The sequence below is a fragment of the Nothobranchius furzeri genome, chromosome 17, assembly GCF_043380555.1.
Source record: "Nothobranchius furzeri strain GRZ-AD chromosome 17, NfurGRZ-RIMD1, whole genome shotgun sequence".
NCBI lineage: Eukaryota > Metazoa > Chordata > Actinopteri > Cyprinodontiformes > Nothobranchiidae > Nothobranchius > Nothobranchius furzeri.
In genome coordinates this window covers 35,166,135-35,177,612 of record NC_091757.1, presented here as the reverse complement: position 1 = coordinate 35,177,612, position 11,478 = coordinate 35,166,135, and the positions used below count along the sequence as shown (strand labels likewise).

At 39.8% G+C, this 11,478-nt stretch overlaps 1 protein-coding gene across 1 annotated transcript in view; it reads right to left on the bottom strand.

The window, feature by feature from the left end:
• Positions 1 to 7,236: 7,236 nt before the first annotated feature.
• Positions 7,237 to 11,478, bottom strand: part of slc15a4 (solute carrier family 15 member 4) — a 49,233-nt gene continuing 44,991 nt past the window's right edge. Inside the window, exon 9 of the mRNA XM_015972130.3 lies at positions 7,237 to 10,139. Coding sequence (XP_015827616.3) covers positions 9,994 to 10,139 — 146 coding nt within the window. The 3' untranslated portion in view covers positions 7,237 to 9,993. The remainder of the gene's footprint in view (positions 10,140 to 11,478) is intronic.

The window sequence follows — 11,478 nt, the reverse complement described above, 5'->3', positions numbered from 1 at the left end:
GGCCCCCCGTTAGCCATGGGGAGTGAAGTCGCCGTCTGTGTGCAGCGTGCGGGGATTGGAGCTGCTGCACTCACCCTGAGAAGAGCCTTATGGGATGACTTTAACAGTCAGCCACAAGATTGATGGGGGTCTTTTGTAATTAAAACACCTTTGTGATTGTTACCATGACCATCATCGATGGCGTCAGCCTCTGCAGGTAGGAACAGAGCAACGCAGGCCAGTAAAGACCCACCGTGTTTATCCTCCTGAGCTTTAGATGTGTTCGCACCTGCTGGGATGTGGCAGGATGTATGACTGAATTCACTTCCGATCCTCCGGTGGGGTAACTCGACTCAGTTTTGTTGGCCTTGAAGTCTTGACTTCCTTGAAAGGAAAAGGGAGAGAGAGAGAGAAAGAATCTCCCCAGGCTTTCATCTTAAATGGATTTTTAATTAAATTGATGATGTGAGACCAACAAACTCTTACTAATGGTTGGCTGTGCTCCCTGTGGTCCTAATGTGCGAGGCCCGCATTTACAATTTCCAAATAATTATTCGCTGTGTGATTTATGTTGCCTCCTTGAATTCCTTTTAAAAGTTGGTTCGCAGTAGTTTTACAACAGCTGAAAACACACAAATGCAACATTGGAGGGGAGCGAATGAGCAGGACCCGACAAGGTCAGGCCGACACGCTGGGCTGACCAAGTGTTTTACAGATGATTCCACAGGGACCTACAGTAAAGACAGCACTGTTCATAAAAACACCCCTGTGCAAAGTGTGTGTCCTGAAATACAATCTGAGCAGTACATCACAGGTGGGGTACACACACACACACACAGAAGGGACCATCTTTTCATTAAGTTATATGTAACACAAAGACAAAGCTCCAAAAAGATAAGGCTCAAAAGACTGTTATAAAACTGCTCATTGATACCCTCGCTGTATGTCATTTAAACCGTGCCCCCATTTGTACCCAACGATAACGCACAGTAACCGGTGGGAGATGGGTTAGGGTTCCAACCAGCGGGGTAAAAATGATTTCTACTTCCTACAACTCTGCACAGGATCAAGTTACTTTATGTAATAGTTAAAGTGATCACTTAACACCAGACAGTTTTTTTTATTTATTTTTTGCATTGCTTCAATTTTTGGAATTTTGATTTATTTCTTATTCAACAACATTAGAAACACGAGTGAACGTGTAAAGCCTTGTTCACAGCGCATATGGAAAATATTTGGTCTGGTTTTCTTGTGGCTTTCTCGTAGACCTAAAATCATTTAGTCTTATCAGAGCGTTCTCGCCGGCTGTGGTGTGGCGGATGCAGAGCTCTGGAAAGTTCCTGCATCGAGTCTATTTTATCCAGACACCGCATGCAGATTGTCATGAAGTTAAAGAAATTGCTTGAGCCTAAAAGGAAGTGAGATGTGGAACCGTGAGGTACATCCAGTATATTTCAAAATAAAACCTGTTATTTTTGCCAGCTCTTGTGGAAGTAGATATCTGGAGATGATCCGCCGTCTGTAGCAGTGCGTCCAGAAGTTTTAAGGAAACCGGATCGCATCCTTTCCATGCTAGATGCTAACAAGGGGTAGCTGAAGCCACCCTGAAATAATGAAATAACTTAAGGCCATTATTAAAGACCTAAAACCATAATATTCTATTACTTTTATCAGTAAAAACATGAATAAGTATTGCTGCTATAAAGGCAGAAAAGAGCTGCTATGGAAGCCTGGATGTCCAAGTAGAAGATGGGGAAAAATAGTTTTTTTTCACTCGTCAGTGCTTGTAATTACAATGGTATGGAAAAATATTCATATGCTGCTGATGTGAAAAGCCAACTTTCTGTCATCAGCCATGTTGTTTTTAATGATCACTTTGAGAAAATTTTGAAGATTCGGTTTTATGAGACTGAATAGACACCCTACCTAACCACTCCGTTGAACCATTAGGGCAGTTCCCATACCAGACAGTCATAGAAGATGTCAGGACACTGTCCAACACATAGAAGGAAAAAAAACTGCAGCATTCGTGCTGGCACTTGTCAACCTCCTCAGATGGATAATAGCTCAATCATAGTGTATGAAATACACATATTGACTGCTTCCAGAACGTGTACTCAACTATTTTTGATGGAAACAAAATAGAGATTTTTTGGGTTTCTGAAAATATATGTAAAAAAAAGATTAAAACTACAAAAGCACAATTGAGCCAAGAGACAATCTACTGTGGTTTTTAATTGGGCTTTAAAATAAAACAATGTACTATTACGTTTTAGTTACTGGAAAATGTGAAACTGTGTGTTTTGTTTTCCATTTGATCGCTAACAGTTAGGCACATAGATGCTGAATATGCTGGTGAAGGTTCTCAGTCGTCCAGGTCATGGTAATCCAAAAGGGTTCAAATGAAGGCAACTGAACTTCTTTGATTGCTTGAAGACATTTCACTTCTCATCCGAGGAATTTTGTCAATTCTGACTGGAATATGGGAGAGTCAAGTTTATAAGCTGTAACTGTCTATTGTTGTTAAATGAGCAGAAACTCACTTTGAATATCCCTCCCCCCTATGCCCTGAAAAGTGGTTAGCCGCTATTGTGAGGGAGTCGTGTTGATAAGATTCAAGAAGGTGTGACCTAAACGGAAACTGCTTAGGAATGAGATTCAAAGCTGTGTTACTGCAAAGGTGAATATCTAAGCCCCCCTCCCCTATTTAAAATAGGTTTTTCACATTTGACATAGATTGCTTCCTTACTCCTCTCTCAAATCATCTAACTTCCCTGTCCAGAGTGTGTACTTTGTCATCTTCAAAGGTCTGTCCTTGACTGGTGCAGAAAGTAAAATCAGCAGAACCCCACACAGGTCAACATAAACTAAATATCAGCATTGACTCAAAACTCCAACAACACGCTCTATAAACTTCAGTAGGCAATAAAGTTTTAGATATCACTAAAAAAGGCATTCTGATATGTTGGACCAGAAAAACAAAAAGGGCAAAATGCACAAGGGAACAACAAATCAAGCAGCTCTCTGAGACAGACTATTTTTTTAGATACCTTTTAGAGCAGAAGGTCAGAGGGCCACAAAGATACACCTGGCAGCAAGGCGATAAGAGATTTATCTTGCTACCTGCACTGTTTTATAGGAGTCAAGTCACATTCTGAACAAATAAGAGGCTCTAAACTACAAGGCCTGCTTGTAATAATCAGAATTGGTGCCATAAATCCAGATAAATGCCTGCTATCGAAGTGCTTTACGGTTGCTTATTTCACAGATGATGTGTCTGAACGAACATTTTTTATTGGTTTTTGTGCTCAGTCCTGCAGAAAACTGTCTGAAGTGACAAGAACAAATTCTGCAGAACATGGGGCAGTGAGGAGCTCTATATACGGTATCTGTACAGCTGTAATCCCCTTCAAGGAGCAGAACATTGGCAGGTCTGGGTGATGCCGCATGCCTCATCTTCGCTCTAATCAAACCGCTCCGATAACTCAGTGGCCTCGTGTAAATACGGATGATTACTTACTGAAGATAGCTGATTTGACTAATTGGCCTTTTTCTGAAAATTAATTAGCTCATGCTAATTAACATGTGATGACACTTTTTAATCCTCTGATTACTGGAGCAACATCTTTGGGAGCATCTGTGAGCTGCTCATTACATAGGTAAGAGTCTGTAATGCAATTAAAAGCAGCTTAACATCCTGCAGATTAGACCTCCTTAAGGTCCCAAAACAACACACACAGCCGGACAAAGGCCTTAATAAAGTCAGGGGAAGGCACACAGTTGCTATTCCCTCTCTTTATGGCAGTTTGTTTGATACCAAGTAGTTCTCTTGAAACACAAAGTAAACAATTAATTGGAAAATGTTGGAAAGGGAACCCAGCTGAACTAATGACAGGAAAGAGAGAGTGGAAGATCCAGAGGCAGGGCGGTCTGTCAGGTTGTTGTCTGAAGAGGGGGGTGGGGGGTGGGTATTGCATGTTTCATACAGACAATTCAATATACTTTTCATATGCAGTAAAATAAAAAGTTAGAACAACAAATTATTTAAAAATAAAAGACTGAGCAGAAGAAACTAGCTTGCTTTCAAGCCATCTTCTACCTTTAATTTTCTTTTCTTTTACGTAGATTAGTGCTTCATACGGTCAGCTGAATTCAGCTTCTGAGCTTAGAGCCTTTTGTTCGAACCATTGTATCAAACCCTTTTCTATGATACCACCACCTCCGTGTTTCTCCAGTAGAAGGTCCTTATTGTCACAAAGCTGTTTGCTGAGGTAGGTCCCAAATGCAGGACATTCAGGTAGTAGACAAGTATCCATCCATCCATCCATTTTCTGTACCCATTTATCCATGCAAGGTCATGGGGGTCTGGTGCCCATCTCCAGCGTCTCTGGGAAAACAGGCGGGGTACACCCTGGACAGGTTACCAGTCCATCGCAGGGAGCAGCCAGGTAAATGACTTTGATCTATTTATTATAATCAGTAAGGTCAGGAACACGTACAGGAGGAACAAACATAACAAAAGGAACCAAAAGACAATGGCTACAGACTGAGTTTAAATAACTGAGGAGGAAAACACAAAATAACTGAAGAAGACAACAATAAATCTCAATAAACTAAAATTAAACTATGTTAGAAACTAAAGGCTGAAATAAACGGGGAGAGACCAAATGTGGATAATATAACCCAAGGATATAAAACAAACTGAAGGCCCGAGTGACAATGATAATAATCTAAACAGGAAATAAGGAGCAGGAAAACATAATGAGCACTAGGAAAAAGGCTGGACTGAGGGAAGAACTAAAAACTAATATGGGGAAGACAACTAAGAGAAACCCAAGGGTAAAAGGTAGCAGGCACAAAGGGATGCTAAGGCCAATCCTAAAGCAGAGGAGAATACAATAAAACAAACATGATCATCTAAATGAATGGGAGAAAGAATATAATCAAACTTAACAAACCCAGAGTAGTCACAGAAATAACTTTAATCAGACCGAAGGAATAATTAAGAAAAATTTAAAGAAATTTAACCAATGAAAATCAGACATTGCTTTTCAACCCTGCTTCAACAGAATTACAAAAATGAGGGTACACCTAGAAAAGACTGAAAATAATGTGACCAAAGGGACATGTTAATTCAAGGTGTGTCCACTAATTAGCATCACAGGTATCTACAATCTTGTAAACTGTCAGGAGGCCTCTCTATACAGGGCTCCAGGTAGTCACTGTGTTGTTTGGTGACATGGTGAGTACCAACATGTCACCAAACATGGTGGTACTCACCATGGGCCAGAGGAAGTGAAGGAAAGAGTTGTCTCAGTCATAGACAAGCATGTTAAGGTGAAGACTATAAGACCATCTCCAAGCAACTAGATGTTCCTGTGACTACTGTTGCACATATTATTCAGAAATTTAAGATCCCTGGGACTGTAGCCAACCTCCCTGGATGTGGCTGCAGGAGGCTCTGTTATGCTCTGAGGCTGCTTTGCTGCATCTGACACAGGGTGACTTGAATCTGTGCAGGGTACAATGAAATCTCAAGACCATCAAAGGATTCTAGAGAGAAATGTGCCGGCCAGTGTCAGAAAGCTTGGTCTCAGTCGCAGGTCATGAACAATAACCCAAGAATAGCTCAGAGGAAAACATTGAACTATTCTAATTGTGGCTTTCTATGAGCCCTGACCTCAATCCGATTGAGCATCTTTAGAAGGAGCTGAAACCTGCCATCTGGAAAAGGCACCCTTCCAACCTGAGACAACTGGACCAGTTTGCTCATGAGGAATGGCCCAAAATACCTGCTGAGAAGTGTAGACATCTCATTGACAGTTAAAGGAATTGAGTGATTGCCTCCAAAGGTTGTGCAACAAAATATTAGGTTGGGGTATCATCATTTTTGTCCAGGCCTGTTCCATGAGTTTATTTTTTTAAATAATTCCATTGAAGCATTGTTGAAAAGCAATGTCTGACTTTCACTGGTTACATTTCATAATTATTTATTTATTTATTACTACTTTTGTTAGATTCAAGTCAACTCTGTGACCATTGTGGCTTTCTCTTTCATTGACCGAAGGTTACCAACACCTTTGTCCAGGTCTGTCTGTTGGCTTATCTACTGTATCACCTAAACAGGAAAAATCTATTTTACACTCATCTTTGTTTTGTCTTTAGTGACCTCACAGTTCATAAGCTTCAATTTTGAATTTTTTTATTTGGGAGGCGTTTGTTTTTATCTGCTCTTTTCCATTTCCCACACACACACACACACACACACACACACACACACACACACACACACACACACACACACACACACACACACACACACACACACACACACACACACACACAAATACAGCCATTTAGTTTAATCTTACAAGCATTCATTTTCTATGGATGAAAAACAGTGGCTTCACATAGCCTTAAAAGTGCAGTAAAAGGGTAAAACAAACAAAGACAGTAGCAGTGTGTATAGAGGCATACAGAGAATGTGTTCTCCATGGGAACTTCAATTCTAGTCCATAAATCACCCTAAACTCTTAGCAGACGTGTCAGAAATTCTCCCTCAGCACGAACGGCCACCACTCTGAATGACAACCCGGAAGTGTTGTGTAAGTTTCAAACATCAAGCCGTCTGTTCAGTGTCGGCTGTGCAGCTCTCTGACCAAATTAAACAGGAAGTGGTTGTCTCCGAGCTTTTTCTGGAAGGCCATCGCATAAAAAAAATGATGTGCGATGGCACTGATTTCAACCTGTTTCTGATGAAACTAAGAGGAAATACGCAGTCTATTCCCCAATGGGAGAACAAAACGCAGCTTTACACCTCTGAGTTAACAACCTTTTTCCTGCCAGCCTGCCACTTTCTCTCTTTTTTTGTAATTTTATTAATTTAGGCACTTTTGAGTTTTGCCTTAGGAGCAACAATCCACCACTGTAATTATGAAAGTGGCACTACTGCGATTAAAGGACAGCATCACCATTCTGCCTGCATCAAAACCTCGACTGCTCGGATGGACTGATTTCTGACACTTTGTTTACATCTGTCATTTCAAAATGGAACAGACGGATAGTTAAACGGGCAATTACTCTATTTTTTTATTTCAGGGTAATAAAAACAGTTATTTCTGTTTTGAAATTACAAAATTCTAAAAAAAATAATACGCACATTTAAAAACAGAAAACACATAAAAGCAAACCTGTTAGCCTAGTTGTGGTGAGGGAGAACTAGTATCTGGATGTTAAAGGCATAAAACAACCAAAGTTTAGAACAATGTCATTTATTAAAGTTAAACCTAAAACAGAATTCCAGCTCTCTTTTATTTTGAAAACCTCATTTTAAAATGAACAGTAAATTTTAAAATAATAGATATGTGAAAGGAAGTAAACACAAAATACAAAGCAAAAGAAAGAACAGATTTTTAGCATTTTGAAACTAAAACTCCTGTGAAGCTCCTCTGACGCTGCCAGGGAGGAGAACGACTCAGGCTTTTTAAACATGCTGTTACTTTTACTGTGACTTTACTTACAGCAGACAATAAATACGACTTGGAGTTTTATATTTCCTGGAGTAACTCTTTATTACATGACATTATTCCTAAAGCCCTGAGAGTTTTCTCATAATAAAATTCTGTAACTTATGATCTATTCATCTAAGGTTGGAGAAAAAAGACACACATTGGCACTTTACAGTGTAAAGCTAAAGCAAATGCATCACAGTCGTATAAATATAGAAAAAAAAGCGTCTTCAAACAAAATATTACAGCAAATAATTGATAATACTGACAGTTGTGATTTGGTGCAATAAATGCTAAATACAGCAATGATAAAAATGGTTTATGTAAGTGAAAAGCCTCTGGTTTGTAATGATCCACATGTTTAGTGTGACAAGTCATTTCTAGCATTTGCAATTAGCTGGGTTGTTTCTAATTGGTTTATTATCCTGATGGGAGGGGCTAAGATTTCTGTTATGAAAACTACCCAGAAGCCCCGTGGGAGTTTCAGGCAGTGTTTTTAACATTAAGTCGTCACTGTTCAGATGTGGAGCCATGTGAGGATTTACAGCAGACTTATAGATGGATTTGTGGCTATTTGCAGTTTAGCTACAAGCGGCAGGACAATTATTGGGGAAGATTTTTTTCTCTATCTCAATATTAGATTTTAACATTGGATTTAAAAAAAAAGAATGAATTATTTAAATGAAAATACTAAACTGTAAATCTTTGTGTAAGTTTAGCTAAAGTACCTTCAGGAATTTGCTGCATAAAGTTACCTTTAATCTGGAATAGAAGGTGTTGAACACTTATTTAATCTATGCATTTGCAGTGGTCTCCAGAAGGAATGAATGTCTTGCAAGTCTTAATTGGGGCGGGGGTAGCTCAGATGTGTTTGTTTCAGGAACTAGCAGAAAGCCACATCAGAGGAAAGCTGAACGAGGCGAGATTTGGAGTCTTATTTCCTGATATTTGGACATCTCGCCTTGGATTGGAAAACAGCAACGCGACTCTACCACTGACTCCATAGGGAGCCTAAGTCATGCCTATCTATTTACGGACCACGGGTCCCCAGAAGAACGAAAAAGTGAATGCAAGTCAATGGGGCTGAAAACGCTATTTTCTAACTCCGCTTGCTTTGTGGCATGGATTTCACATATGATGTCAGTGAATTTCAAAGACACATTTTGATACCAAGAACGTGCTTATTTTCGAACAGGGGAAAATTATATTTTAGGTTTTGTGTGAAAATCAGTCCAGCACTACAACTGCACTTCAGTAAAGTGACGTCATCGAACCAGACACGGAGAAATCTGAGAGAAAAGGTCTGTAAGTTCAGCAAACTTCCCACAGGAGGAAAGAACCACCATAAATCTGGTCATGTTGTAAGTAGCAGCTACGCTAGGGGAGAGGAGATTATGTGGTGACGTCACATATCCGACGTGCCAATTTCTGATTTGTAATCACAGTAATTATGAGCTTTTACAAGCTGATAAATCTCAAAGTATGTGACTGGCATGGTCGAAACACCCATCATTACTTTTCATTTAAATTGCAGTACAACATATGTGTGATCCAGGGCGTAAAGCAAAGCCGATTAGGAAATAGCATTTTTAGCCCCGTTGATGCATTCATTGTTTCGTTCTTCCGGGGACCCATGGGCCGACCGGAAAGGGAGGAGACTTAGGCTCCCTATTTGCTCTGCAAATTTTCTAATAGTAAATAGATGGGGAAACTAATGCAGGAGATAGGTGTAGGAGACTATTAGCATGTTTAGCCTGCATGAAAATCTTGGAGTGAGCGATTATAATTCAAAAATAATAATTAAAAATTGTTTTTCAGTGTTCCATACCTTTAAATTACCATTTCATATGACACAGTGTAAAAACAGCCGATGCTTAAGTACCACAGTTCCAGGTTAGCTGTGTTAAGTGCTTAATTATAACCTGTAATAAAAAGATGATTAGTACTAATAACTAATTGGGATATTAGATGAAATGTATAAAATATGTTTTTAATAAAAAAATGACAAATCTAAATATAAAACCTTCATTTATATGTTTAGAAAATATCAATCTATCACATTTTTATGGCACCACTCCTCAAGTTTAGTGCAAATGATCAAAGAAAGGAAACAAGAGCAAACAGCAGGTGTGTGTGTGTGTGTGTGTGTGTGTGTGTGTGTGTGTGTGTGTGTGTGTGTGTGTGTGTGTGTGTGTGTGTGTGTGAGAGAGAGAGAGAGAGAGAGTAAGAGAGAGAGAGAGAGAGAGAGAGAGAGAGACAGAGAGAGAGAGAGTCTTGTGAGACAGGAGAAAATAACCCCTCAATGGGAAGCTAAAAGACCCATAAATAATTGTACAATTGTGACAATAAAAGCCCATGCTGCTGTCGTATCATTAGTGAGTACATATTCTACAGGTAAGTACCTATTCTACAGGTAAGTACCTATTCTACAGGAGCTTTTTGGCACAGGGATCCACGAGAGGAGGGGGTAGGAGTACTGGGGTCACTGGGACGCGTGCTGTGGAGGTCAGGAGGAGGTGTGTCTCTGTCTCACTGCTCTGCCCTTCTGCCTGTCATATTTAACAGAAACAATAAGAAAGACCAGCAAGGTGATGCCCTGGATCCCCGCCAAGAGGAAGAAGTAGTAGTGCAGCTTGCAGTCATTGATGTTCCCTGCAAGAGAGAACACAAGAATGTTGGCTTGGAATAAACAAACTGGAATTAAGATGACAAAATCCCACAAATATCTGTTTGGGGAACAAACGTGTTCTTTAAATTGTATTCCGATAGCGACACATGTATTATAACTGATGCTGTTAAAACACAAAAGGTGCCAAGTATTTGACAGAAAGAAAAGAAAGACCCAAAACTATTCTGTCAGGAATCAGGATTGAGCAAAGGCCTGAGGAAAAGAGGAGGGAGGACACGCTACCTGTCATTTCACCGCTGAAAAACCTTCTGAAAGTGAAAAGGACTGACCTCGCACTTTACTGTTAATACAAGGGGGCTGTATTGATGATGTGGGACTGAAGCATCAAAAATAACAAGAGTGATGGGGGCCCTCAGCTGTGATCTGAGTCAGGGAGCCTTTCATCGCTATAAAAGGATGGTTTGTTTCCTCCTGGGACTGAGATGTGATAAAAAGGAGGAAAAATAAACTGACACTCACTGTGATTTGCTGCACTGAAATTCAACTTGTTTACAGGCAGGGAGGCAAAGGCAGGAAATCTGCAGTCGCTGACATGAACACAGAGATGTTTTACTCATAAAAGCATCTTTATTCATTAAATAATAAAGATTGGTGGACATTCCAAACCAGCGTTTTCCTGCTGGGTTTCAGCTAACAGCTTCCTAGCATCGCTTATTGAACTGATCTTTCACATTCAGCCCGTAACTGTTGTGTATAAATCCTGTCGCTGTCTCTTTAGGGACTGCACATGGAGGACAAAGATGGTACAACTGTCTTCACTAGAGTCAATTGTCCTTTTTGACAGCATGAGAAGACACTTTTACGTTGCTGGATTGGAAATTATATGGGTGAAACAATTGTTGATTGGCGCCTTATTAAAAGAAAAAGAGATTAAACTTTTTTTTCTGTGCCGCAGCCCATTTAGGATCATGTCTTTATCTCCCACTGGGTATTCAGGGCTGTGATGCACCAGCGAACAGAGTTACTCAAAGCTTATATCCGACATGATCTGCAAATGAGTAAATGTGAAGCCCTGGAGCGATCAGCTGTCTTCTTCTGAAAGCTCCTATTAGCTTCTTCTTGTAGGTTGTCACAATGAATACAAAGTCAAGGAAGGAAAAGCAGGTCATATTTTAATTGGACAGGAGGGTAATTTTCAATCCAGGCTCTCAATTTAACCCTCTGATGCATGAATTATGAAATCTTCAACCATGATTTTTTAAACAATTTTTTTCATTCGTCTTTAGGTGCGAATGAAACAAATTTCAACAAATATTTTTTGTAAAATTTTATAATTTACAAATAATTTATTACATGTCCACC